This window comes from Camelus bactrianus, chromosome 3 (assembly GCF_048773025.1).
Source record: "Camelus bactrianus isolate YW-2024 breed Bactrian camel chromosome 3, ASM4877302v1, whole genome shotgun sequence".
Taxonomy (NCBI): domain Eukaryota; kingdom Metazoa; phylum Chordata; class Mammalia; order Artiodactyla; family Camelidae; genus Camelus; species Camelus bactrianus.
In genome coordinates, this window is record NC_133541.1 from 77,996,483 (window position 1) to 78,022,540 (window position 26,058).

The 26,058-nt window shown below is 38.9% G+C and overlaps 1 protein-coding gene across 4 annotated transcripts in view; it reads left to right on the plus strand.

Moving 5' to 3' along the window:
- Positions 1 to 1,428: 1,428 nt before the first annotated feature.
- CAMK4 (calcium/calmodulin dependent protein kinase IV) overlaps positions 1,429 to 26,058 on the plus strand; it is a 199,647-nt gene continuing 175,017 nt past the window's right edge. For 2 of the 4 annotated variants that reach the window (XR_012505574.1, XM_045507854.2), the window contains exon 1: positions 2,417 to 2,715. Coding sequence is in view for 3 of the 4 variants with exons in the window: in XM_045507854.2 (XP_045363810.1) it covers positions 2,555 to 2,715 (161 nt within the window). In the remaining variant the exon portion in view is untranslated. Of the gene's footprint in view, positions 1,721 to 2,289; positions 2,716 to 26,058 lie in introns of those variants that run through there. The other 2 variants (XM_074360453.1, XM_010971479.3) reach the window with 2 other exon arrangements.

Sequence of the window (26,058 nt, forward strand, 5' to 3'; positions counted from 1 at the left end):
TTTCTCCACTCCACTCTTAGAAAGACCTGATGCTCTAATCCTTGAGTACTTCTGAAATTCTGTGGTAAGAATTATATTTCTTCATTTTGGCTCCTCCCATTGCAAATCAGGGTTTCAAGTCTATTCAGTCTTTTACATGAGTTACTATTTGTTCATCTGTTCTGAGATTCCAAGTTTTAGTTGATATCATTTCTCCCTTTCTTTTTGTGGATATATATGCCCTTGTTCCTTTTCTGGTCATATTAAATATTTCATACAGAGTGATAATAAATCGCATGTATTCTATTCCTGTTTCATCTGTTTTAAAATAATGTTTATTCGTCTTGAATTTTTAAATGAACAAAAACTGCATTTACCCTCTTTTCAAACTTCAGCTAATAGCACTTTTTACAAAAGTTTGTTGTGAAAAGCCTAAGTGTCAAATGACCCAACTAATGTTGAATTTGAATATCAATTCTACTATCACCTCTGTACCATGAAATGGTATTTCTTAGCTATTGTTCTCTAAAATAGAAGGAGAAAAAAGCTTATGATCTCTTTCAAGGTAATATGCTTGCTTTGGGCTTATGTTATAAAAGAATTGCTCACAACAGACAAGTATCTACATGCAGTGCTGCCACTTAAGGACTTGCCTCAAAGAGGTGTGAATAAAAATGGCCTCGCCACTACTTCACGCCCATCCCTCTGCCAGTCAGTGCAAGGCAAGGGAAACTTATTTAGTAAGAACTAGAATCTAGTTTCAAGAGCTTTATCAGCTTGATTTGCTTATGAATTTGTTTTCTAACATGAAGATTAGTGAATTCATTCTCTGAAAAGTAACAAGCCATGTGAGCATTTTCAGTCTTTTACTATATGATTCAGTATTTAATTGAATTTGTAAGAATCTGCATATACTTGCTATTCTTTAGGCCATTTGTAAACTGAGCATATGCTCATCTTCATAAAATTACCTGTGACGGATAGTTTTTGTATTTATTTTTCACTCCCAATCAACTAAGGGTCACATTCCTATCATTAATTGGTTAGATTTTTGGTGTTTTGTTTTTGTTTTTTGGTAGTTCACCAATATAGCACAAAAGCTATATTGATTAAGAGTAAGAAATTAATCAATAATAGAAGAGACTACTGGACTGTGTTTAGTGGTATAATCAGGAATTGAGACACACTGAGAAGAGTTTAGTGCATGTTTCAGGAAAGTCAGACCAAAAAAAGGACTAAGAGTAACACCTGTGAAGTAAGATTAAATAAAGGGCTTAGAGTTAGCGAGAAATGAGATCTGATATTATGTCTTTATATAATATACAAATATTTATTACAGAACATAATGACTAATTATTGTTCATCTCTGCTGAAATCTAAAAAGAAAAATGTTCAAGGGTAGAAATATAGATGATATAGATTTAACCAGTACTTAGAAGGGTAGCCTGAAGGTTGATGGACAGCCATTAGAATGCTTGTGATGGAACACATCTCTTGGAAAGAGGAAAGAGCTTTAAATGTAGCAATCTACTCTGTCATGAATGATGACAAGTCCCGCCTTAAGGCCGAGGGCCAGACTAGTTGGCTTCCACAGGGCCCTTCGGGGCCACTTCTTTTGCTAGTCTTCAGAAACTGGGAGTCAACTAGACATAGCAAATATCTGCCCTTTCAGGTGCTCCAACAGTCAAAGGAGGCAGTGCCAGCCATCAGCATCTATTCCAACTGAAGACTTCATTCAAAGGTGAGTCAGGTCAGCGTGGATCCAGGCGCTTCCCTTTCCTCCAGCTTTCACTAGCTCCTGGCACAGGATCCCTGGGGGATCTGCGACCATAGGACACCCTTCCCAGCTGTCAGTATAACCTTTGACAGAGGGAGGAACAAGAAATAGCTGGTTAGCTGGTGTTAGGTGGGAGGGGCTCACCAGCGAGACAAGATCAAGGAGAAATGAGTTGCGCCAACAGCCAGGTCTCTTTCTCACCATCCTGCTTGCCACCCAGACCCATGTGCTCCCAGAGCGCGCTGGGCGCCCGCCACTCCCGGGGTGTCCCAATGCGCGTGGTCCCTTCCAGGCTCCTGGCTCCCCGGGGAGGGCCCGTGGGATGATGTCCTGGTCCTTGTGCCTTCTCAAGCTCCTGCATCCGGAGCCGCCCTAGCCGACACCGCCGCAGCCACTGCCAGGGAGGGTGAGGGAAAAAGGGAGGGGGTTGGAAAGCTCGGCGGAGGGAGGAGGGGAGGTGGGAAGGGAAGGAGCGAAGGGGGAGGGAACCTCTCTCTTTTGCAGTGCCTCCGCCTCTTCTCTCTCGGCTGACGGCGACTCGGGTTCTCCCTCCACACCCTTTGCCAGTTCCTTGCCCCCTTCTCCGCCCACTCTCTCTCCGAATTGTGTAGAAAAGGAGCTGCAGCCCAAGCGCGGCTGAGGGCGCCGGGCGGGGGAGGCGGCGGCGGTGGGTGTGTGCGTGTGTGTGAAGGACGCCACCTCTTGCTCCTGCGTTTGCAGGCGGCGGCGGGCGGCGGGGCTGCTTGCTTCGGCAACAGAGGCGACAGCGGCGGCAGCTTCCGGAGTCCCGCCGCGAAGATGCTCAAAGTCACGGTGCCCTCGTGCTCAGCCTCGTCCTGCTCTTCGGTCACCGCCAGTGTGGCCCCGGGGGCCGGGAGCCTCATCCCGGATTACTGGATCGACGGTTCCAACAGGGATGCTTTGAACGATTTCTTCGAGGTGGAGTCGGAGCTGGGACGGTAAGGCGGAGGGCGGTGAGCTGGGGCGCGCGGAAGGCACCCTGGACCTAGTGGAGCCGGGTGCCCTGCGCGCGGGCTCGGGCTTCTGGGGAAGCCCGTGGCGAGCACCGGGGGCTGTCCCTCTCGAAGCGACAGCTCCCTGTCCTTCGGTTTCTACCCGCCTAGTGTCTGGGAGAGAGTTCAGCATCATTCAAGTGAAAGCCGGCTCTCTCCGGGAGCGCCCAGGCCGGTGCAGCTGCGAGCAGCAGTCTGACTCTCCCACTCACCCTCCTCCTCGCCGGCTGCCACTTCCCTTGGATGACAGCTCCCACCGCACGTGGGCCCTGCTTCCCCAATTGGTGTCTTTGCTCACGATTATAGCTTGCCAGAGGGTCTTGTTTGTCTAGTTATTTTTTGGGGTGAGGGGCGGAGGGTGCCTCTCCAAATCATGACAGAATTATTAAATTAGATTCTTCCTTCTTCCCCTCATCAAGCTCTCCAAAGCAAGTGGCACTAGAAATTAAACTTAAACATTAGCTTCCCTGCAGAGTCTGCTCAGGAGTGAAGGGGGAATGAATCATTTAAGAGAGTTGAAGGCAGAATAATGAACTAGTGTGGCTTTAAAGAAGAAGCAACACATGGAGTCCAGGCAGCGGTAATTAGTGAGAAGAGTTCCGCTGCTCTTCTTTCATGCGTTGGAGTGATTTATTTAAATTATGTATGCAGAAAGCCTTCTCCCTGGGGTTACAGGAATATCCCACATCCCTCCTCTGAAGATCCAAACAGGTAGTGGTTTGGCGATGTGAATGATGCCATATGTTCTCATGTTTTTATCCATTGAAAATTATTTTCTTTCCCTTCCTTCTTTCTTCTTTCTTTCCTTTCTTTTACCCCTAGATAAGGAGACTTCTTTTCAACACTCATTTTAGAACCAGGCCCTTTATTATAGGGAATCTAAAGGTGTAATTTTAACTGTTAACAAGTTGAAGCTTCTGTACCTAATTTTTTTTTTTTTGGCAATTTTATTTTCCATTTTCTTTTTGCTGTAAAGAGTTTAGCTAACAGCCATTTTCTATTTTATGGCACTGGAGACTGCAGTGTGGGATTCTGGATGTGGATACTTGTGGGACTCTGTAAGGGCCACCCTTCTCTTCCAGATTTCCACCACTGTTAATGGCAGAAGTGTGTATAAGAAAGGCAAAACTTCTGAATGAAAATTTAGGAGTTGTTATTGTTTTAAAATGTTTCAAAATATTTGAGCATTGAATAACGTATACATAAACATCCTGTTTTGATCAAGTTTTTCTGTGTTTATCTGAAGATCTGCTGTGTATGCATTCCCTAGTCAGCTGAAAATGAAATGTCTCCTACTTTAAGGTTTGAAGCGTACATAATTGTATGATGAGCTGCAGTGCAGCAATGTGAACTTCTCAATAAGGTGATAATCTGCCTAAAATTATTTACTTAGTAAGTTTTAGAAACTGCCACTTAGTAGAGGAAGTGCCTGATGGTGCTATAGGGACTGTCCCACCACCAAATCTAACTGCTTTCTGAGTAACATTTACCTTAGATGCCTCTAATTGGCTCAGACTTGTCATCAGCATATATTATCTTTATGATTAAGTGTCACCATCTGGAAGCTCAAGAAATTTCCTTTAATTTAAGGAATGGGAAAGTGGGTAGAAAAAAAATAAATTGCCAGTTGTATACATATACAGGATGGTAGACTTCATAGGAAAAAAACCTAAGGAATTTGAAGTATTATATTTTTTAAAAGCTTTTTGCTTGATTTTACAGTAAATTTGGGGGCATGAATATAAATCAGCTGTATATTGCTAAGACTCTCACTCTGATATCTAGTCGTTTGATTGCCATGAAAAACACAGATTTAAAATATTTTGAGATAAGATTAAAAATATTACTTCTGCTCTCTTTTTCAGTGTTCATGTATATTAGGTAAATTCTCTGTAGATGGCAGTATTGGTGAGGTGCATCCTTAATTACTCCATTGGATTGAGACTTTGAAAAATATTATCACTTAATGATCAAAGTTATTTTTTAACAAAATAAACATAAAGCAACTATGTTACAGATTTAATTACTAAGGATTTATAAAACCAGAGAATGCAACAGAATTATAATTGTAGATTTGACTGAGTGACAAGTCATCTTCTTCCCCACACCAGTCTTGGGCTGAATCTGCCTGCCAGTGATGACTCCAAAGCCAAAACATTTAATTCACCAGTAACACAGTTGTCATTAAGATGTAAGTACAATGCCCCTGGTGTTATGTGGTGCCATTGTGGTTAGTTTCAGGGTGTAGACAGTCCTCTCCAGATTAAGTGTAGATTAAGTAATAGATTAATCTATTACAATTTTCTGTGGTAAACTCGTGGCTCCTGAATTCAAGAAGATTGGACATATGACCCTAGATGTATTTGGGGATTTCAAGGGATGAAATTCCCAAGGCTATAACCACCTGAAGCCTCTGGATGGTGCTGACATTCAGACCAGGGTGGGTATGATAGCTTCCTTTTTTTTAAGGGTAAGAGAGAAGCAGGGACTTAAAGATATGAGAGGGACTACGAATTTCAAGCAAACTAATTTATTTTTCAAAAACCCACATTTGAAAGTACTGCTTTGTTTATCAACTTTGTTTAAAAGTTTACAAAAATCATGATACACCAACAAATTCAGTTCTACTTAAAAAGATGAATTGGCCATGATCCTATTTGGGGCTCCATATCCTAGAGGGTTGTTGGTCCTTTGCCCAGTGATTTGAGAAACTGGCATTTTAAAGGCTGTTCCAAGGGAGAAGGGAGCCTGCTTCTGGTCCAGATTCTGTCCAGTGGTTTGGCACACGGAGGGACAGGATTTGGCCTGGGCTGTTTGTGGTAAGGATTTGGCTCTGTGCATCCAAACCTATGTCCTGTCTTTAGTTATTTCTCACCTTTTGTTTCTGTCCATTGTATGAGACTGAAAGAATGTTTATAACAAAACTAGATGTATTCCCACACATACAAGTTCAGGGAAGCCAAATGAAAGATAATTAGGACAAAAGAATGAGTGTGAAAGTTACAGAATTAAAATATTTTGAGAAAAGTTTAAAAATTCTTACTTCTACTTTCTTTTTCAGATGAAAAACTGATTTTTTTGGAATCATATTTTTTTTTAAATTTCCATTCCACTCTTTCAATATACCACCACACCATGTGATTCACAATTTTAAAAAAATCACTCATATGGCAACCCAATTTAAGCAAAATTATATAGGCTCCCTTGCTATGTGTATTCTTGCTCAGGAACCAGGTAGACTTAGATAGTGAGTCATATGTATGTATAAAATGGAAAAAAGTTCCATGAAACAGTGTTTATTCTTATTACCAACAATGTACTCTAATATTTCCTATTCTGTGCTGTTTGGTTTTATTCTAGTTCATTATAAAATATTGGCTGGACCCATTTGATTTCACATCCCACAAGTAGGTTGTGACTCAGTTCGAAAGGTGCTGTTTTAGGCCATAAATCTGTGTATGTCAGATTAAAGTATGAGGCAGAGTCCTTTTGAAAGATGCCCTACAGATGCCCCTGGTAATACTGAGTAGTGTCTCTGCACAGCTCAGTAGAGAAAAGTTCTCCTATCTTTACCTCCAGCATTATAGGGTTTCCCTTTTCAAACATTTTTGGGAAAACTCTAGTATCTCCACGAGACCTCCTGGGTACACTGTACTTTGGACTAGCTGAGTGGAGGAGGAGACTGGACCAGGGGCACTTTCACCGTGGAGAAGAGGAATCCAGAGGCCTGAGCAGGGCTGTATTCTCCTTGGTAACCCGTAACTTTGGCCCTAGGTAATGGCCAGCAAATGCTTCCTGCAAGGAAACAAAGTACATTTTCTAACAGAAACAGAAGGGCTCTACCCAGGGCTCCTGTTGAGAAGGAATTAGATCCTCTGTTTACCTTTTACCCTTCCTTCTGTTTGTTTGAGCCCCTCCTTGAGATGTTCTTAGACAGTGCTTCTCGGGTCTTGGTCTTTCCCTCTCACTGTCCTTTAGGGCTCCCCAGCCTATCGAGTGTATCCCCACTGGCTACGTATCTCCTGCCACACACACTGCACTTGGTATCTTAAGCTTTTTGAGGGATAGTGTGTTTTTTTAATCCTAATAGGAATTTAAAATATACCTGTTCAGTCCCTCTCTTGTTCTCTGTGCACCTAATTTTTTTCTCTGGCAGTTGACTCAGGAGCAAGGTGGGATTGCAAGTGGTGGGGATGCACAGGCTGTTTGCGTGAAAACTAATGACAAGCTCCTGGAAGGCAGGATCTGTGGATCTGGCTGGTTCAGTACAGTATTGTGTGCTCATTGCCTAGCACAGTGCTCAGTATTCAACAATTGATTTCAAAGAGAATGAATGAATGAATGATAACAAGATGGGCCAAGCACAGTTGGACATGTAGTTGGTCTCTGTCAGTCCTGATGTGAAGATCTCCATTCTAGTGACCTAAGAGAAAGGAAAATCTGATGAGTTGTGTATCTTCTGCCTGAAATTTGTGTGACTGTGATCCTAATCTCATTCTGTGTTGGTTTCCTTTGTTCACAGTGGGAGTGTTGATAACTGCCACTTCTGTAGTTTGTAGATGTTGAATATAATGCTACTTTTCTGTTGGTAGAGTGTTTTGTGGCTCTGAAATGAAAGGGGTTCAGTTTCACCTTCACTATTGTTTTACCACAGGCATGTTAGAATTAGGAGTTAAATCAACTTGAACTCAAAGAAAAGAAATGCCTCCAAGCTACGCCAACCACTAAAGTTAACATATAGTAAATGCTGAATTTGGAAATACTTTCATTATAAAGAGCCTTAAAGTCAAGTGAAGACTATGATAGGATCATTACTTTAAGAACACACTATTTTTCCATATTTAAATACTGTTACAAGGGTAAAAATTACTCCTAATTTGGAAAAACAAAAAAAAGACAGGTGCTACCTGTTTCTGAATTGTTCTCAAGAACTTAACTTGAAAAAAAAAAAAAAAAAGAGAAAGAGAAAGAAAACACTAACCACAAAATAGCTTCAAAGACCTTTCTTGTAAACACGTTGCCCTCAGTTATATCTGTGTGGATTATGTGTTGGTAGTATTACATTTGAGAGTAAAGTACTGAGTGGTAGCCAAATGAACTGTTTCAACTACTAGTTGTTTCATTTTATGTTAATGATTTTTTGTTGTTGTTAGCTGAAAAAGTAGTTCTCTTCAGACTTCCTTTCAAGAAAGCTAACATAACTAATAAAAATATTAAAAAAATTCAAGGTCGGGTTTATTCTGCAAAATGTAGTATATAATTGAGTCAATGAATTATATAATTCAGGCTGAAGAATAACTACATGAAATCAATAGCAGTTAGAATCAAGGTTTTACTCAAACTAATCTTTACCTTAATTATTTAAAAAATCTATTTGATAATGTAGGATCAGCTGAAAACTTCATAACTCCAGTGGTTTAATTAGGAAGTTAGATCTAAATATTGATGGCATAGTATTAGCATATAAAGAACGGGGACTCTTCAGTGCAATCAATTTTAAAAATTCTAATTGCTAATGGAGGGCAGTGGTTGTGTGGGTGGTGTAAAATAATGAAAGGTTTGGGTGGAAGATCAGTGGCAGAGATCAAATAAGGACAGAGTGCTAGACAGAGGATGATTTATAGTGATGGGCAAAGGGTGGTTACATGTAGAGCTTGCTCTCTCTCTTAAAGCAGTTTCTCAACATTGGCACTGTGGACATTCAAGGCCAGATAATTCTTTGTTGTGGGGGCAGTTCTGTGCATTGTAGGATGTTTAGCTGTGTCCCTGGCCTCCAGCCACTAGATGCCAGTAGTAGCCCTCCCTCAACCACCCCTACCCCCACCAGTTGTGACAACAAGAGTATCTCTAGACTTTATCAAATGTCACCCCCTCTTCCTGTTGAGAACCACTGTCTCAGAAGCATAAATCTAGTCTTTTACATGATTTCCTTTTAGTTTTGTAGGTAGTTAACAACGGGACAGTTGATGGATTAAAGTCATTTGGCTTTATTATTTGCTACCACCAAATATTTCTCTGATTTTTATGTAATACCATTAATTTCTGTCATATATGCATACAGCCTTTGCTATAATTGCTTCATATTTTTAAGTCACCTAATTTTTGTTAACCTAAGTTTACTTACTGAAAATACTTATTTCATTACATTGAAAACCACTATTCATGCCATAAATAGAAGTAAATTGTAAAATAAATTGCAATAAAAAACAAAGCATTTTTATTAAATTGTAGCTAGAAATGCTTGCCTACAGAAGGCTCTAAGCCTGAGAATTATTTTCTCTTTGTTGAAAAGGGAGATTATCAAAGATTAGTAGAGTTAAAACCACAGTAGCACAAATTGAGGTTTTCTTCTTGATGTAATCATAACAATTGAAAAATATCGAAAAGAGAATGGTGGTGTTATTTTTTGATTCTTTGTTATTTAATTTCAAGTCTTTGCACCACCTGAAGGCTTCTCTGTTACGGGTCTGACCTTTTGAATAACTATGAGCTAGGCAATTTACGTTGGTTTTGTGTGTGTGTGAGACAGGGCAAGACGGCTAGAGTATGAATGAATATGATATACCAAACACTATTTGGCCTCCAAATATATATAGTTTACTGATAATAAGGCACAAACAATAAATCTATGTGACATAAATAAATCAATAAATCTAATACCAGATTGAGATAATGAGAATTACAGCAGTCTTTACAACTGGGAAGATTGCAGTGTCTTATAGGAGAGGTGAACCTTGAAATTTGGTAGGATTTTTATGATGGTAGGTGGAACTTTGGTGATGAGCATAATAGGTGGAAAGTACATTCTTAAAAAAGGCAAAAAACTGGCAGAAAAATGGGTATACATTTTATTTTGCAAGCTTTGCAAAGCATGAACATTGTAGTTGCAGATAAGGTTAGGAAGGTTAGTTGGTATCAGAGAAAGCCTGTAAGAAAATGACTGAGTTTGTATCATCTGAAAGCCAAAATTGTAGATAAAGAGAAAGTAACCATAATGAGAGCAAAGGTGGCTATAGAAACAGAAGGAAAAAAGAAACCCTCCCACAGTGTATGACTAGAATAAGAAAGAGGAAGTGTGGGATTGAAGGGATTAAGATCAATTACCTATACTGGGTATAAGGAGCCTGTAGAGGGACAGATAATAACAATTTTAGATTTTGTGGGCCACAGGTCTCTGTGGCAACTTTGCACTCTGATGACTGAGTGAAAATAGCCATAGACAACACAGAAACCAATTCACATGACTGTGTTACAATAAAACTTTATGACAGTGAAATTTGAATTTTGTATAATTTTCACATCACAAAATGTTCTTCCATGTTTGATTTTTAAAAACCATTTTTAAAATGTGAAAACTAAGACTATCAAAACAAATATATGTATGTATATGCATGCCCTGGACATTGTGCTGTACACCAGAAACTGACATATTGTAACTGACTGTACTTCAATTTTAAAAAACAGTAAAAACTATTCTTCAGTTGCAGACTGTGCAAAAACAAGTGAATGCCATATTAGATCCTTGGCCCCTGGTTTGCTGACCCCTGCCCTAGATCAGTCAAGCTAAAATTCTGCTGCTTCTCAGTTACAGGAGAATTTCAGGTTAAGATGATATCAAGACTTTATTTATTCGAAGAACTACGTTGACTCTCCCTCTTGCTTTGAACATGTCAACCCAATATTAGTTTTTCCAGTGAGCACAAGTTTTAAGTGCATTGTCATCCTTTTTCTACACCTATTGAAACTGAATCAGTTGCAGTTCTTACCTATGTAGCACTTTGGCTAGCTTTATTCATTCATGTTTCTGAAAATGGAGTAGTTTTACTTGAAGTGTGTTTAAGTTAAATTTTTATACTCTGATCAGCATTCCTGTTCAAAGACTATTGGAGAGTTATTTGCTTTGTATATAATATTTAATAGGTTTCAAGTTGATCATTCTTCTATTATGTTTGAAGCAACAGTTATGACAAAAATAATATAAACTACTATAAGATTTGCCTCTAACTAGTAAAGTTTAATTCATTTTTCTGTTTACTAATACTTTATCTGTATGTTTAATAATCCTATATGCTGTGCGTATATCTCAGATGCACTAATTAAGGTCCTCTAAATTGAGACTGTTTAAATAAGCATTTTTTGAAAGAAAATTTTTCTTTTTTATTTTGAGTAGTCTTTAGAGCTAAACTAAAGTTATATTTTGACTAAAGCAGAGGCCTCCAAAGTGGGATGTTCATATCCAGGAGGTGAAATATAAGGGAAGTGCCAGAAGAAAATATTAGAGAATCTTTTTTTTTCTAATTTTTGCTTTTTTGTTTTTGAATGTTTTGAAAAGAACATTATATATTAGCATGGTAGCCTATATATTGCATTTATAGGTACATAAGTATACACAATTTGGGAGCATGTGCCCAAAAATATTTTATTGGATGATTACTGGATCAAAGAATGATGGTTCTAAGTGTTTACTATGTAAGCTTCTTTACTTATACTTAAATACTGAGATTTTACTTTATGAAAATCAGTTTAAAGCAAATATATAGACCAAAATGCAAACAAAAAAGAAATCATATCGCAAACTGTGACTTTGTTCAGAAAGGGGAAGTGGGTGCCTTTGTGCACTTGTTATGCATTTTAAACTACCTCTGATGAAAGGTTTTGATAAGAACTTAACTGCCATTGTAACCAAAAAAGTCATATAGCAGAGAAAATAAAAAGAGAAAAGGAATACAGCTTACCTACCCATCAAGCAGAGGGTTAAATGAATTCTGTTTTTCTTTGTTGTTGAACCCAAAATTCATATTATTTGTAAGAACCTCAATTTCAAACTACCTAACTTACTTCATGGTAAATTTTGTCAGCTGCTGGCTTAGGCAGCTGACTGCATTTGCCTGAAGTGTTTGGTGCGCAGGACTTGGGAGAGTCGTGGGCATTAGAGCCAGGATGTTGAGTTTAACCCAGTTAACAAATGCATTGTCATCACTTAATTACTTTTTAAGTCATGCTTCAGGGTGATATAGTTGAAAAATTCACCAGGTACAAAAATATTTTTCAAAAAATAAAAAAGGCTAGACTTTAGACAACCCTCTGATTAGAATGGTCTCCTGAAAAAGTAATGCATATGACTTGCTCTTAACTGTGTTCTCTACTAGATTGTGGCAGCTAGCATTCTTCATTGATTGTACTTTTTGCTTTATGTCATGATTATAGACAGAATTTGACTAATATCACAAGCCAGAACAAAGAAGAGTAGAGAATAGCAAATCTGTGATTATGTTCACACATTTATTGTTACCTATAATGCAGTATTTGAATGATTTCTTCCTACTTGCAGTCCTATGGACTGTTCAGTGGGGACTTTTGCTTGCATTTTACCATTCATTGCACAGAATCTTGCACTTTTTAGCTTGGGTGCCTTACTTCTTGTACTGTCTTGAAGGGACAGTTAGTCAGTACTGTAACTTGATGACAACATTCCATTTGGGACTCTAACAGATGTACAAAATTGTTGTTTAGTTGTGACAAGTCAGTCCAAGTTTTACCTTTAACAGAATGTAAATACACTGCTACCTGTTCATTCAAGTGAATCTTATCTATTTTTTCAAGGATCCCTATTAAGACAACCACTGAGAAAATAAGACTGTGTTATTAGATGTAACCAAATTCAAAATATATAATTTAATAAATCAGCCTGGCCTAGAGTGTTCAGTCATAATAGGCCTCTGAGGATCTCTTGTGTGAGTGGAAACATTAGTGGCTCTTGTGGGACTCTGGGTCCTTCTCCTTTTTGCCTCAATGTGGACACAGAAGCTAATAAAAGTGTTCAATGAGGTAAACCTGTGAGAAGCTCTCCTGAATATAACCTGTATCTAGAAGCTAACTAAGCACATAATAAACCGAGTTTGTCATGTGTATGTGTGCCACATTATTGGAGTGGAAACCTTGGAAAGTTCTCAGAATAATCCACAGCAAATGAAACTGTTCTTTCAGATCTTGACATAACAGGGAAATGACATGTCAGGACTGAGCTGAGGACTCCTGGAGCAGATGAGGTTCTGGCCAAGGCCGGGAGGGGCAGCAGAGTGCCGGCCCCAGCTGGAGCTGGCAGGTGGTGGAGGGGAGTGATCCTCAGGAAGCTGCTGCCAAAGGGGTGGGTTGGTTAAGGCAGCTATCCAGGAAAGCTTCAAGCCTGGGGCAGCAAGTAGGCCATTCTGGACAGTTGAGGGTGGAGATGAAGGACTGCTGATCAAGGCGGGCACTAAGATAAGAGCTGAGCTAGGTAGTGCAGGGTGCAGGCAGGAAAAGAGGCAGAATAAAATTGCTACTTGATAGCTGTATCCCTTTTGGCATAACATTGGACCTCACTCAGCCTCAGTTGTAAAATGAAGATTGGGGTGGTATACCCACCACAAATTTGCTGTGACAATGAAATGATATCACATATGTAAAAACACTTAGCTCCATAGCTGGCATGTAAACTTACTGTTCCTGAGATAGGGCACGAGGTCAGAGGTAGCAGATAATGATTTCAAATTAGGTAGCTACAGGGGAAATACCTTAGTCCAGCTTACCTGGCTCTTTTAGCAGTCTGACCTCAACTTGCCTGCCGTCCTCACTCCCTACCACTTCTCTTAATTACCACCGTGGAGTGTTTACCAGGAACTTGGTGTTGTGGTTTTACTGTTTTTATGTACATTGCTTTTCAGTAATACAACAAGGTGATCATATCACCAGCACCATTTTTCAGATGAGGAGCCTGAGGGTCCTCAAGCAGTTTGTCCAAGCTCACACAGCTGGGGAAGGGCACAGAGCTGGGATTCAAGATCAGTTGTCAGACTACAGTGCCCTTCTCTTACCTGCCTTCCTCAAGGACTCCTCACAATCCTCATATCTTCATGCAGGACAGTTGCATGAAACTGTCCTGGCCTGAAATGCGCTTCCCCTTTTTTTTCTTCCAGGATAGTCACCCTATCCCCAAGACAGTAGGCTTCTCCTGCCTTCCTGCTCTCATAGTATGTCAGACGTTCATTGTCTTACAGGTAAATGTGTTGTGGTCTTCACCACCAGAGCATCTGCTCCTCAGGCAGAGGAACCCCGAATCTTATGTATCTTTCATCCTCACTACTAAGCACATTCTCCAGCTTACTGGCTGCCCCCCTTAAGTGCTTAATAAGTGTTTATGGAATAGCAAGTGAATGAATAAATACTAGAGGAATTAGATGAACAGCTGCAGGAAAACTAACAGTCTTAAATCTCTCTTCAGGATGTTTTCCCTACGCAGACCCTCTGCTAAACCAGCACACTGTGAAATTATTCAATGCCTGTGTCCCTCTTTTAAAATGTAAGCTGCTGTGGGCTGGGCCTCTGTTCCTTTGTTCATTACTGTGTCCCCAAGCCTAGTGCAATGCCTGGTAAATAGTAAGCACTCAGTAAATATTTGTTGAGTAAGTGAGTCAGTTGTACCAGCAGGGCTTCTGCAATTGAAAGTCCTTTGTAATCCAAGGGGCTCTGATCTTTTATCAGGCTATTCTGTCTTAAAGGACCCCTGTCTCTGTATGACGGGGAATAGTGTGACCGTCTGTGATTAGATCATCTACTTCTGAGGTACCTTCTGGCCACAAGCGTCTGCACTGTGTTTTCTTCCAGTTGAATTCTCTGGATGATTACCTTAGTTCTTTACTGTGTGTTCAGGAGACAGAGCAGCTTTTGAAGTAAGTAGGGCTCTAAGCTCCAAAGACTTATTTTAAATGTGTTGGGAAAGTCTTAAATAATTTTTATTCTTATTTTGTGATTTTTAAATGCCTCACCTCTTTTTAGAAACATGTGCTCATTGTTACATTTGCTCATTTTTTACTTCCTTTAGTGATAGTAAAAATTATTAAATGGAACCACTTAAAATTATTTTAATTTAAAAATGACAAAGGAATCATTCTTTTAAAAAAGCTTGACTTATGACCTATTTGTGGTTATATAATCAATTAGCTGTGTCCTGTAACATAGTCCTGTAACACACACCCTGCCTGACCACAGGAGGAGAAGGAAGAGGTAAGGAGAGGATCATGCAGGAGATGAGATCATGAGTGGTCTGTCCTGGGTCTATCTTTATTTGTGGTTATTATTTTTAAACCATCAATTGAGATGTCTAATTCTTTGATTAAAAAAAAAGGTCCCTCCTTGACATAACTTCCAAGTAGGATCATTAACTTTACGTTCATAATTTTTATGCACTCTCAAAATAATTATTCTAGAAAATTTGTATGTCCCCACCTCTATTTTTGACAACAGAGCGAGGGGAGTATGGTGAAAGAAAGACTGTGCATAGGAAAAAAGAGGGTCAGAGATGGGGCTGAAGGGCCTAAGGAAGGCCACTTCTTCCCCAGGTCTACTTCTTGTTTTGAGTCTCTGTCCCTGCCTCATTTCTCCCTATTCCTCTTGTCCTGTCAGAGCCCAGGTCCATTCCATTTTCCTTGTATCTCCCCTTGTTATGGCCTGGATGTTTGTGTCTGCCCCTCAAATTCTTATGTTGAAGCCCTAACACCCAACGTGATGGTGTTTGGAGATGGGGCCTCTGAGGGAGGTGATTAGGGTTACGTGAGGTCATGAGAGTAGGGCCCTCGTGATGGGATCTGTGCCCTTATAAGAAGAGACACCAGAGAGCATGTTCTCTCTCCCTCTGCCATGTGAGGACACAGCAAGAAGGCAGCAGTCTGAAAGCCAGGAAGAGAGCTCTCACCAGAACTCTACCATGCTAGCCCTCTGGTCTTAAACTCCAGCCTTCAAAACTGTGAGAATTAAATACTTGTTGTTTAAGTCCCCCAGTCTATGATAATTTATTATGGCAGTTGAGCCAACCAAGATGCTTTTATGCCCCTTTTCCCCACTTTGATGTTTTTCTGGCTGGTGATAACCTCAGAATCTGCTTGCTGTATCTCAGAAGCTAACCTAAGTTAATCTAGGCTAATGGGCAGGCAGAGTTTGAGGAAAGTGATGTTCTTTTCCTTTCCCAGATGCCCACCATTGTTGTTCTCCTAAATGTCGGGGGCATAGTCCAGAGACCCACTTCGTAGGGAGTATAGCACCACATGTGCTTTATCTGGGATGGCTGAAGCTGCCTTCCAGGCACCAGCACCTTGGTGTCCGCTGTGCATCCATATCCATACCTGTTGGCTTCCTAAGTGCCTGTGCCTGCCAGCTCCCAGCACATTATTTCCTCAGCAGCTGGCACAGGATTTCTTTTGTTGCCAATTAGAAGCTCAGCTATTAAAAAATAAAACTTGGCACATCTTGAGTATCATATGTTTCCATCAGGACTTGGGTCTGCATTCTGGCACAACTCACACGGTCACTTGAACAACCTCTCTCAGGACCCAGAACTCAAGTGTTTCTCTGGGTCTGTGACCACGCTTTCACCTGCTTATTCTTGTGGTGAAATGATGTCAGTATTACCCATACCTAAAGAATGTATATCTCTAACTTGGTACCTAAATAGTAAAATGAAGTTTCATAATATATTTCTTTAGTAGCTGCTATTAAGTCTCTGTCTTAGTCTCTTTTCTAGTGAAAGGATTTCTTTGCAGCACTTAAGAAAACAAATTAAAAACTTAAGGAAGGTATTAATGAGATACATATGAGTAAGAAAAGGGGGGAAAAATAGAGGCCAGATGATTTAGGGTATGTCTTACCTGAGTGTCATTAAGGTAGAGGGTCCTAATTTTGGAGTGTAGAGAAGGTAATTGGATATCACAGTCTTTTGAGATTTCTTCTGATTCCAAGATTCTGGATATCAGTTGGCTGTAGGCTGACTCTGAGATTAAAAAGCAGGGCTCCAGGCCATGTCAAATGAACCAATGACTCTAAAAGTTATTAATAGAAACCCCTGTGGCAGCTGTGGTGGTGTAAAAGTACATTCCAACTCTGGTACCTATTAACTGTCTATTGTTAATGAATTTTTTAAACAGTAATGAGCTGCACTTTTCTCATCTGTAGAATGAAAATACTAGTGCCTTTCTCACAGGATTATTGCAAAGATTTTTAAAAATTATGTATTAAGCTAAAAAGCTGTGTACGTACTGCATGAGACTTTTTATTTAAATAATATGTATATATATATTTTGCTGTTAACTCCAGGCTTTATTTGAATTTCATCAGCTTTTCCATTAATGTCCTCTTTCCCCAGATCTAATCCAGGCAACCACATTGCATTTAGTTGTGATATTTCCCTGCCCTCTCTGATATGTGACAATTTCTCAGTCTTTACTTGTTTTTCATGACCTTGACAGTCTTGAGGAATACTGGACAGATGTCCTGTAGAATGCCCCCTCAAATTTGGGTTTGCCTGTCATTTTTACACATGATTAACTGGGGTTGTGAGTTTTTGGAAAGAATACCACAGAAATGAAAAGCCCTTCTTGTCACATCATGTCTGGGAGACTCAAAACTGCCTGACATCTCTAGTGATTCTAACCTTCATCACTTGGTAGAGGTGGTTTCTGCCAGGTTTCTCCACTGCATAGTTAGTACTTAACCTTTTCTCTACTCTGTCTTGTCTTTGGAACTGGAGTTGCTAAAGCTAAATCTGAGCCCATTCTTGGGAGGGTGATTAAGCTTCCCCTCCTCACTATTTTATATTATTTGTAGTTCTTCTGTAAGGAAGATTTGTGAGATACTGTTTTATCACTAATAAATCCTTAGAGGTATGTAAGATAATTGAATAGCTTAAGTCATTTTCTGAAATTCTTTTAAAAATACACTGCCACCATAATTCATGCAATTGGGAATATACTGGACAGAGAAATTTTGAATCTGGTAGAAGCTGTCCCAGGAATCTTGTGCTTAGACAATGAAATATATTGGAGACGAGGGTTTAAGGGAAAGATATGAAGTCAGAAATTCTTGTTTTGATGGAGATAAATCAGCTCTAGACAATAGCTGGTCTCTGTATGTGTCTTGTAGGTGCATAATTCATAATGGGAATGGCTCTCATTTCAGATGACCTGCTGAACTTTCCATTAGAAGACCATATAGGCATCTTTAATGCAAGCTATTCAAACTGACTCTGTCTTTCTCTCACCCCAACCTATAGCCATTGGAAAACCTCCTCTTCTACTTGTGTACCCCATCTCAGAAAGTATTACCACCACCCACCTTAGCTCCCCACTTGGAATCATGGGAGACATTCTGGATTTCTCCTTCATCCCCACTAATAAGACATGTTCTTTCACTTAATAGATTTATGATCCTGGGAAAGTCACTTATCCTTCCTGAGCCTCAGAAGAGGTATAATAATCTCATACATTTATTATGAGAATTCAGTGAGATCATGCATTATAAAGTCCTTGGCAGCATATATATATTACACACATTCAATAAAGGTCACTAGGTGTGATTTCTCTCTGTTAAATATATTTTAAATCAGGGGTCCTCTGACCACTGGTCCTCTTAGTTCAATTTATTAGGAACTCTTTCCTAGAGTATTGTTCTGGTACCTTAAATATTATCTCTGTTCACCCTATTCACTTCCCACTTTGCTTGGAAAGTGACCTTTCAAAGGCTGTTTGATTATGTCACTCCCCTGCTTAGACTCTTTTATTCCATCCCATCAAGGATGTGGAACCTTTCTACATGGACAGCAGGTCTTTCAGAAAAGCTCGTGTTGCTTTCCTGCCTTATGCCCACCAAGCCTGCATTCTTACCTTGGGTTCCAGCCTGACCAGCTGTTTTTCCTCATGCAGGATCTGTCATGCTGTCTCACTTCATCTCCATTGTCCCCTTCCCAAACAGCACCCCTTCACACCACACACTGCTTGTCTACTATATAAACACCTTTATCTTCTTCAATGGGAGCACAGGAAAGCCTTGTCTAACTCAGAGGAAGTCTATCTTAAACTTTGCCTCTATAGCTCTGGGGCAGTGCTAGCAGTCCCTTCTGCCTCTGCATCTTGATTGGCACACCTCTGAGATTGTTTTGTTCACTGGGCCTCCACAGGCTCTGGCAGAGGGAAGACTTTTGACTGCTCTGCTAGGATAAAGGTTATATTATGACTTCCAGTTAATGTAACTGGAAATTTTGCTAGCCTCTTTTTTTCCCTCTCCTCTCCTCCCCTCCCCTTCTCTGCCCTCCTCTCCTCTTTACTTTTCACCTTTTGAAGCCTTAGGTGAAATTTAGGCAAATATCTGGAAAAGATGCATTGATAATGGTTTCCTCTTATTTTAAAAAAGAGACCAGGCTGGTGGTATTGTCAAGCCTCAAATTGTTTAAAAAAAATAAATACATACATATATATACATACACACACACACACACACACACACACACACACACACACACACACACACACATAGTGGCTAAAGGCATACATCTACACTATTCTTAAGATTCTGACTTAGATTTTCATGACTGTGGAGCTAAATAGCCTCTTAGAAACCAAGCAAAGGGAAGGCACTCGTCTTTCCCAGCTCTCCAAAGCTAGTTAGTAGTAGAACTGGGCCAGAACCTTGGTCCTCTGTGTGACTCTGTGACACACTTCTTTTCCTCATGAGTGCCATTTGCAGAAACCTGGGCTTAAGCTAGTCCTGGCTCTTCTTCCTAAAGCTTTCCTGAGTTATTTTAGATTATAAAATTTCTTAATGTCCAAGAAGCTGTTACAGGTTATGATTTTTAAATTGGCACAATTTTCTACTTTGTATGTTGTGTTTGCATATTTTTTTTGGCAGAGAAATAGTCTTAAAAATTAAAATGCAGCAAAACTATTAAACAATGGATAATATTTTATACTTCTTTCACATTTTGGATAATGTTCATTCACCTTGTAAGAAAACTTCTGTCTCTAAATATATTGAAATCACACTTAAAGAGTCCTAGCATGCATGTCAGAGTGCCTTCTATTCTTGCTGGTGGGTAATTGGGGGGCTGAGATTCTCATTCTTATAGAACTCATTAAGAAACTAGTGAAATATGTCAAGTGCCCCACCCACTTTAAAAAGGCTACCTGTATTAAAATATAACATAAAATAAATAGCCTTTATTTGTTCTTAGTGACTCTAGGGAGGAAAATAGAATGTTTGAGCAGATGGACTGATTACTATATTACTCCAGTACTTAGCAATTCTTAGGAACTGGAAAAGTTACATAGAGATGTTTTTATGGTTCCTGCACATGTCATGAAACCAAGCCTATTTTCTTATTGTTGGAGGCACTGTTGACTCCAAAAAGTTATTTATAAGAGAAATATGTTGGATAGTTCAGTTAATATACCAGCACCTGATCTGCATTAAGTAAACATTGTCTTTTCTTCCTAACCTCAGTAGTTTTGCTGACTACAGTGATTGGCTGTCAAGTTAGGTTTTAAATTCCTTTAATTGATTCGAAAAAAATTTATTTATTGTTGATAGAAATGGCAGAAATTTTCATTATCTCTAACAAGGAAAATTGCAACAGTGTCTTATTTCTTTTGTTCACATGACTATGTCTAAGCCCTGCTGAAGAATGTACACACTAATAATAGTACCCTATCTCTTCTTCCTTTCTTAGTCTGCCTTCTCTGACCTAAGTCAGCACTGCCATTTTTTAATGTCTCTCAAGCAACTTTTACTTTGGCCCCTTCAATCTGGATTTTTATCCTCATAATTCCATTAAGAAGTAATAAGTGAGTTCCACTTGACTGCTACCTCCCAAATTGATTCTCTGATCTCACTTTTTAAACCTCTTAGCTGTCAATCTGTTGATAAATATTCCCTTAACCTTTTTTAAAGCGATAAAATGACTTTGCTCTGTGTGCCATGAAGTGCTGAGCAATCATGGACAAAGTTTACTGATGTGAATAAAACTTACTGTAAGATTCTGTTGGATGTGTATGTCATAATCGTGGGGACAATGTTAGCAGTCCTAGGAGTAAATGGTTCTCACAAGTAACTGTAATTTGTATAACCTGTGTTCAGCCAAACCATATTTTTAGTTTTATTCTTCTACATCTATTTATAACAAGCATCGATGTTAACAGTTTTTCCTGCCACTATGTAGAGCAGAAATTCCAAACTTTAATCCGTAGGACTATGCCTATGTTTTAGGACTCGATGAAACTCCTAAAATTGAAAGTGAAATATTATGGGTGTAATCATTTTTCTGAGGAAAGTGAGCATAGCTTTCATTACATTTTCAAAGATGTTTAAGGAGCCCTGGTGTTGGCAGTTCATCCAGACACACATGTTCTTCTCTGCTTACAACAGTTGGGTAGCATGTAGCTTGTATTGACATAATTGTTTAGCCAACTCCTTTATCCTTCTTCCACTGCCTTGCCCAGTCCATTTATCCTCAAACAGAGCTCTTTCTATTCTTATATACTCAATTTTTACCTCTTCTATGTTCCCTTTAATTAATTAGGATAGTGTTATGTGCAAGTGCAATTCAACAAGTATACATTGAAGTGCCAAAAGAAACCCAGCTCAGATTGTCGTACACAAAGGAATGGATTAATTGGATTAATTAATGGATTAACTTCAAATAACTGAAATCCAGAGGTTTTTCAAGTTTTATATATGGTTTGACTTGGAACACAGATTTATTTCTCTGTATTTCTTTCAACGTTGCCCTCCTAGGTATGTCGGCTTGTCTTCATGCCAGTTTTCCTCATGGTAGCAAGATGCAGCAGTTTAAGTCCTGATGTTGACAACCAGTCATTATCATCCCAGGACAGTAGAGTTCTTCACTGCCTTCTACCATTTAATAAAGCAGAGCTGATCAGCATGACCAGGGGGGTGTCTGTGCACTAATTGACTTACGGATGTGTTACCACCATACTTGAACAAGTCAAAGAGACTAAGGGGAAGAGATTACAGTTTTTGGTAACGTCAATCAGGATCTACTTTTATGACTTGGGCAATTCCAACTTGGGTGTGGGTGCTGGTAAGAAAGATGCTGAGCAGGAACTAGCAATATTTATTGTGTCCCTTAAATTAGGTGAAGTTCAAGCAAATAGCTCCTGGTATCTGATTACAGTTATGCTGTGGGAGGTAGGATTTTACTGCTGTAGAAGATGGGAATTTACTGTGTTCCCTAAAGAAAGCCATGTGAAACATTAGTTCCTTGGGATGTTTTATCAGTAAGAGTTCTATTAGAGAAACAGAACTAGTAATTAATATACACATGCCCACACATGTGCATTTATTTACTTTACATATTATAAATATAAAATATAAATAAATATTTACTTAAATATTATTTATTTCCAGTGATTGGCTGATGTGATGTAGAGGCTGGCAAGCCCAAAATTTGTAGGGCAGGCAGGCAGGCAGACTAGAAACTCTTGGGCAAGAGCTGATGCTGTAGCCTTGAGGTGGAATATCTTCTTGCTCAGGGAAACCTCAGTTTTCATCTTAAGGCCTTTCAGCTAGTTGAATTATAACTCATATTATTTAGGATAACCTCCTATACTTTAATGTCACCTAATTATAGACATTAATGAGATCCACACAGTACCTTCACAGCAACATCAAGACTGGTATTTAATTGAATAACTATAGCCGACTAAGGCTATAGGCTACTATGGCCTAGCTAAGTTGACACATAAAACTAGCCATCACAGATGTTAATAACTGTAAAGCCAAAGAAGGGTTCTGTGTTTAAATAAATTTGAGAAATGTTATATTAAACTTTGCTCTAGGGCTTTTCATTCTTTAATTTGCTCAAGTACATTGTGGTTTTGGACTATTTCTCAAACTTATTTGATCAAGGACAATTTTTTTTGCTTCCCTGAGGAGTATCTCAGAGGACTAGTAGATACAATTTGGAAAACACTGGATTAAACTATGACTGACCATCCTTTTGGTGGGGGGCAGTGAGGGGAGATAATTAGGTTTACTTATTTACTTATTCTTCGAGGAGGTACTGGGGATTGAACCCAGGACCTCATGCATGCTAAGTATGCACTCTACCACTTGAACTATACCTTCCCCCCTTGGATTAAACTATGGCTGAGAAAAAAAGGCTTTACTATAACTGTGGGCAATTTTGTCTGAATGTTTCTGTTGGTGTTCTTAAGTATATTAATGTGTGTTCTTCCTGTGTTAAATTATAAGCCCCTATGGGATCATACTTTGTCCCTTCACAAAGTGGAAATTCAACAATGTTGACTGAAATATTTTTAGATAAATGAATGGTTATTAAGTCTTTGGTTAATGATCTTTGTATTTGCTCAGAGCCATCACTTTTCCTTGGCAGACATTAAACTGTAAGAGCTTTAAAATGTTTGCTGCCCTTTGGAGATTTTCTCATTGTGGGGAAGCATCCAGTAAGATGGAGCAGGTTCTAGGTCCTGGGCATAATAAATCTCATCTTATCACTTTTACTTTTTAATGTGACAGGCTATCACTTTGTTCCACTTAAGGAATTATTTAAATCCATAGAGAACAAGTGAAAGAAAAGAAGAGGACAGTTTAAGGTCCTGAAAGTGAGTTTGTTTTTGTTTTTGTTTTTGTTTTTGTTTTTGTTTTGTTTTACTATCCTCTCACAATAAAGCACATTGCTTTACTCTCAGTGGTGCTTGGTATATGTTGTGCCTGACTCCTAGAAGAGGAAAATATGTCTCCTTAACTCTGCTTAAATCCATTCTTATTGTGTTGACATATTATTCAATCAAGCAGAGCTGAGATTTGCTCTCCTATAACCTATCAGGAATATCATGTGGTCTAGAAATTGTCTAGAGTTTAGGTGTGGCTCAAAGTCCTGGCCAAAGATTGACCAGTGATTAAATCCTGATGTGGGTAGATCCATTTGCTGGAAGGCAGTGGAGCATGAAACGCAGATGTGATTGTCACTTGCATGTCACTGTGCATGTGAGCTATATCTTGAATCCTTGCCAAGTCCTCTGAACTGCTTCCTATATAGTGGCCACCCTAATCTGTCTGCATGGATGCTGTGAACAAGTAAAATATTTTTGGAAAACAAGTCAAAATTTAAAGTCTGATATTATTAGAAAGGTACTAATTAAATCTGAAGAAATCATTGTTAAAATAACAGTTTGATTGAATTCAGCCAGATTACTTAAAAGCCAGTTTGTGTGTGTAGGCATGAAAAGTGACCATATTAATTTCCTCTTCCTTTCCTCAATGTCCTAAAGAAAAAGAGGCTTTAAAGCTACCCTCAGTCAAGAAGTTGTGTTAAAGCCCAACATTGTAAAACTTAAAAGGTTTCTTCTTCCTGAGGACAGAAACAATCCTGGAATTACCTGCTCAGCTTGAGACAGCCTGAAAACTAAAAAGAGCTGGCCTTAGAACCTTTTCCCCCAGATTATAAAATGAATAGCCTAAATATTATCACATTTTATATATAATATGATACATAAATGTATTTATATTTATTACAAATAAATATATGTTTCAATAGATTAAATATGTAAACAATTATAACAAATTCATTTTGAGTGTAGAAATTTTGGAAATGATGGATAAACAAAAGGCAGACAATAAAAATTACTTTTAATCTCATTACTCAGAAATTATCACTATTCACATTATGTTCAGGTCTTTGTATTGTACATGTATGTGTATAGTTGTTTTCATCTAAGTATTTATCTTCCCAAACAAATATTTGTTTTAGGGTCTTAAGGTTAATATTTATAAATTTAAAAGTATATTTATTGTTGATTGATTTATATAAGAGTTGACTTATTGTTGATGCTTTTATATAATTCATATAAAATATCAAAAACATTTAATATATTCTTTCACTGAGTAGACAAAATCACATACAGTAATAGAAGCTGACCTTTAACAGATGTATACCAAGAGCTGGGTGTGTTGTCTTTATTGTCCTCAGCTCTCACAATAACCTACCAGGCAGGCATCATTAACCCACAGAAGCAAAGGCCTGGGGAGAGCAATAACCAAGCAAAGGCCTGGGGAGAGCAATAACTTGCCAGGTCACACTGGCAATAAGTGTCTTGGCTCAGGACTGTCTGGTTATCTGTCTGGGTCCAAAGCTTATATTCTTAAAACTATCTTACTGCCTCTTCTGAATTTACTAGGTCCCAGACAAAGTATCTAATATGATGAAATGAACTTATGAACAAATTGGCCAAGAACACAGATTTGATATTCAGGACCTGACAGAGGCAATTCAGAGTGCTTTCACATTTCAGAGGGACGATGTGACTGTACCATCAGGAAACTGTGAAGAGCTGGGAAGAGCATCCTTTAGCCTGGTCCTACCTGATGGAAGGCATGATGCACTTCTCTAAAGAGGAAGATTTTCTCTACAGACTTCTTAAAAATCAGATTTGTTTCTGATAATGGCCTCAAAAATAGACCCAGAGGACCCAAATTGATGACTTTGTAGCTGATAACACATTATATTTTATTATCGATTGTCAATGCCTGCATGCTCATAGTGTGCTAACTTTTTATTTCTGGAAGGATGCAGACATAACTGAAGGTTCAAGGCCATATCCCAGTATACTTCTGCTTCTTCATAAAGTGTCTGGATCCTTTCAACATTCATTTTTCTTCCTTGTATCTGCTTCATTTTTTCATCTTTTTTATTCTTATCTGGATCCCATTTTACCATCTCTGTCTTCGTTTTTTCTTTCAGTTTTCCATTCCCAATCACCATTATTTTCTGAAGTTTTATCTTCCATGCTGACCTTTGATTACTGTGCCAGGCAACACTGAGCCCTATCCTTGAGTTTTCTCATATTTATCATACTCTTTACCTAGCACTTCACAATTCCTCAATGAAGTGTAACTTTTGTCAGCCGACAACTGCCTTGGCTTTGTAAATTCTTGAACATTTTTGCTGTTGCCTGCTGTACGCAGATAAAACTTGAGCTTCAAGAGTGGGAACATTTCCATGTCTTTAAGATATATAATGTGGGTAGCTGCATTTTATACTTTCCACTTATTTTAGCTGCACTTTCATGTGGTAATGGCTCTGTTACCAGTGTAAAGACTCTTGTGTTGTGAGTAATCCAATTATATTTTACTCTTCAATAGTCTGTTGTACACCACACAAAGGCTTTTGACCAAAAAAATGACATCTAGTCCATTCTGCACTGACAAAGCCACTTTATTCCAGAGAACAGGTGTCTGTTTTGAATTCTTTCTCCAGGGTCATTTAGTCTAGCAGAAGTCTTGCCAACATGCGTGTCCAAGTTGATCTTGAAAACATACAAGTGCACTGGTATAATATAATTACTGGTGGTAATAAAAAAAAAGCCTCCAAGACCATAACAGAGGGGAACTACCTAACAAGACACACTCAGCATGTTTGCCATACCCACTACATCACAAGGCTAGAAGGAA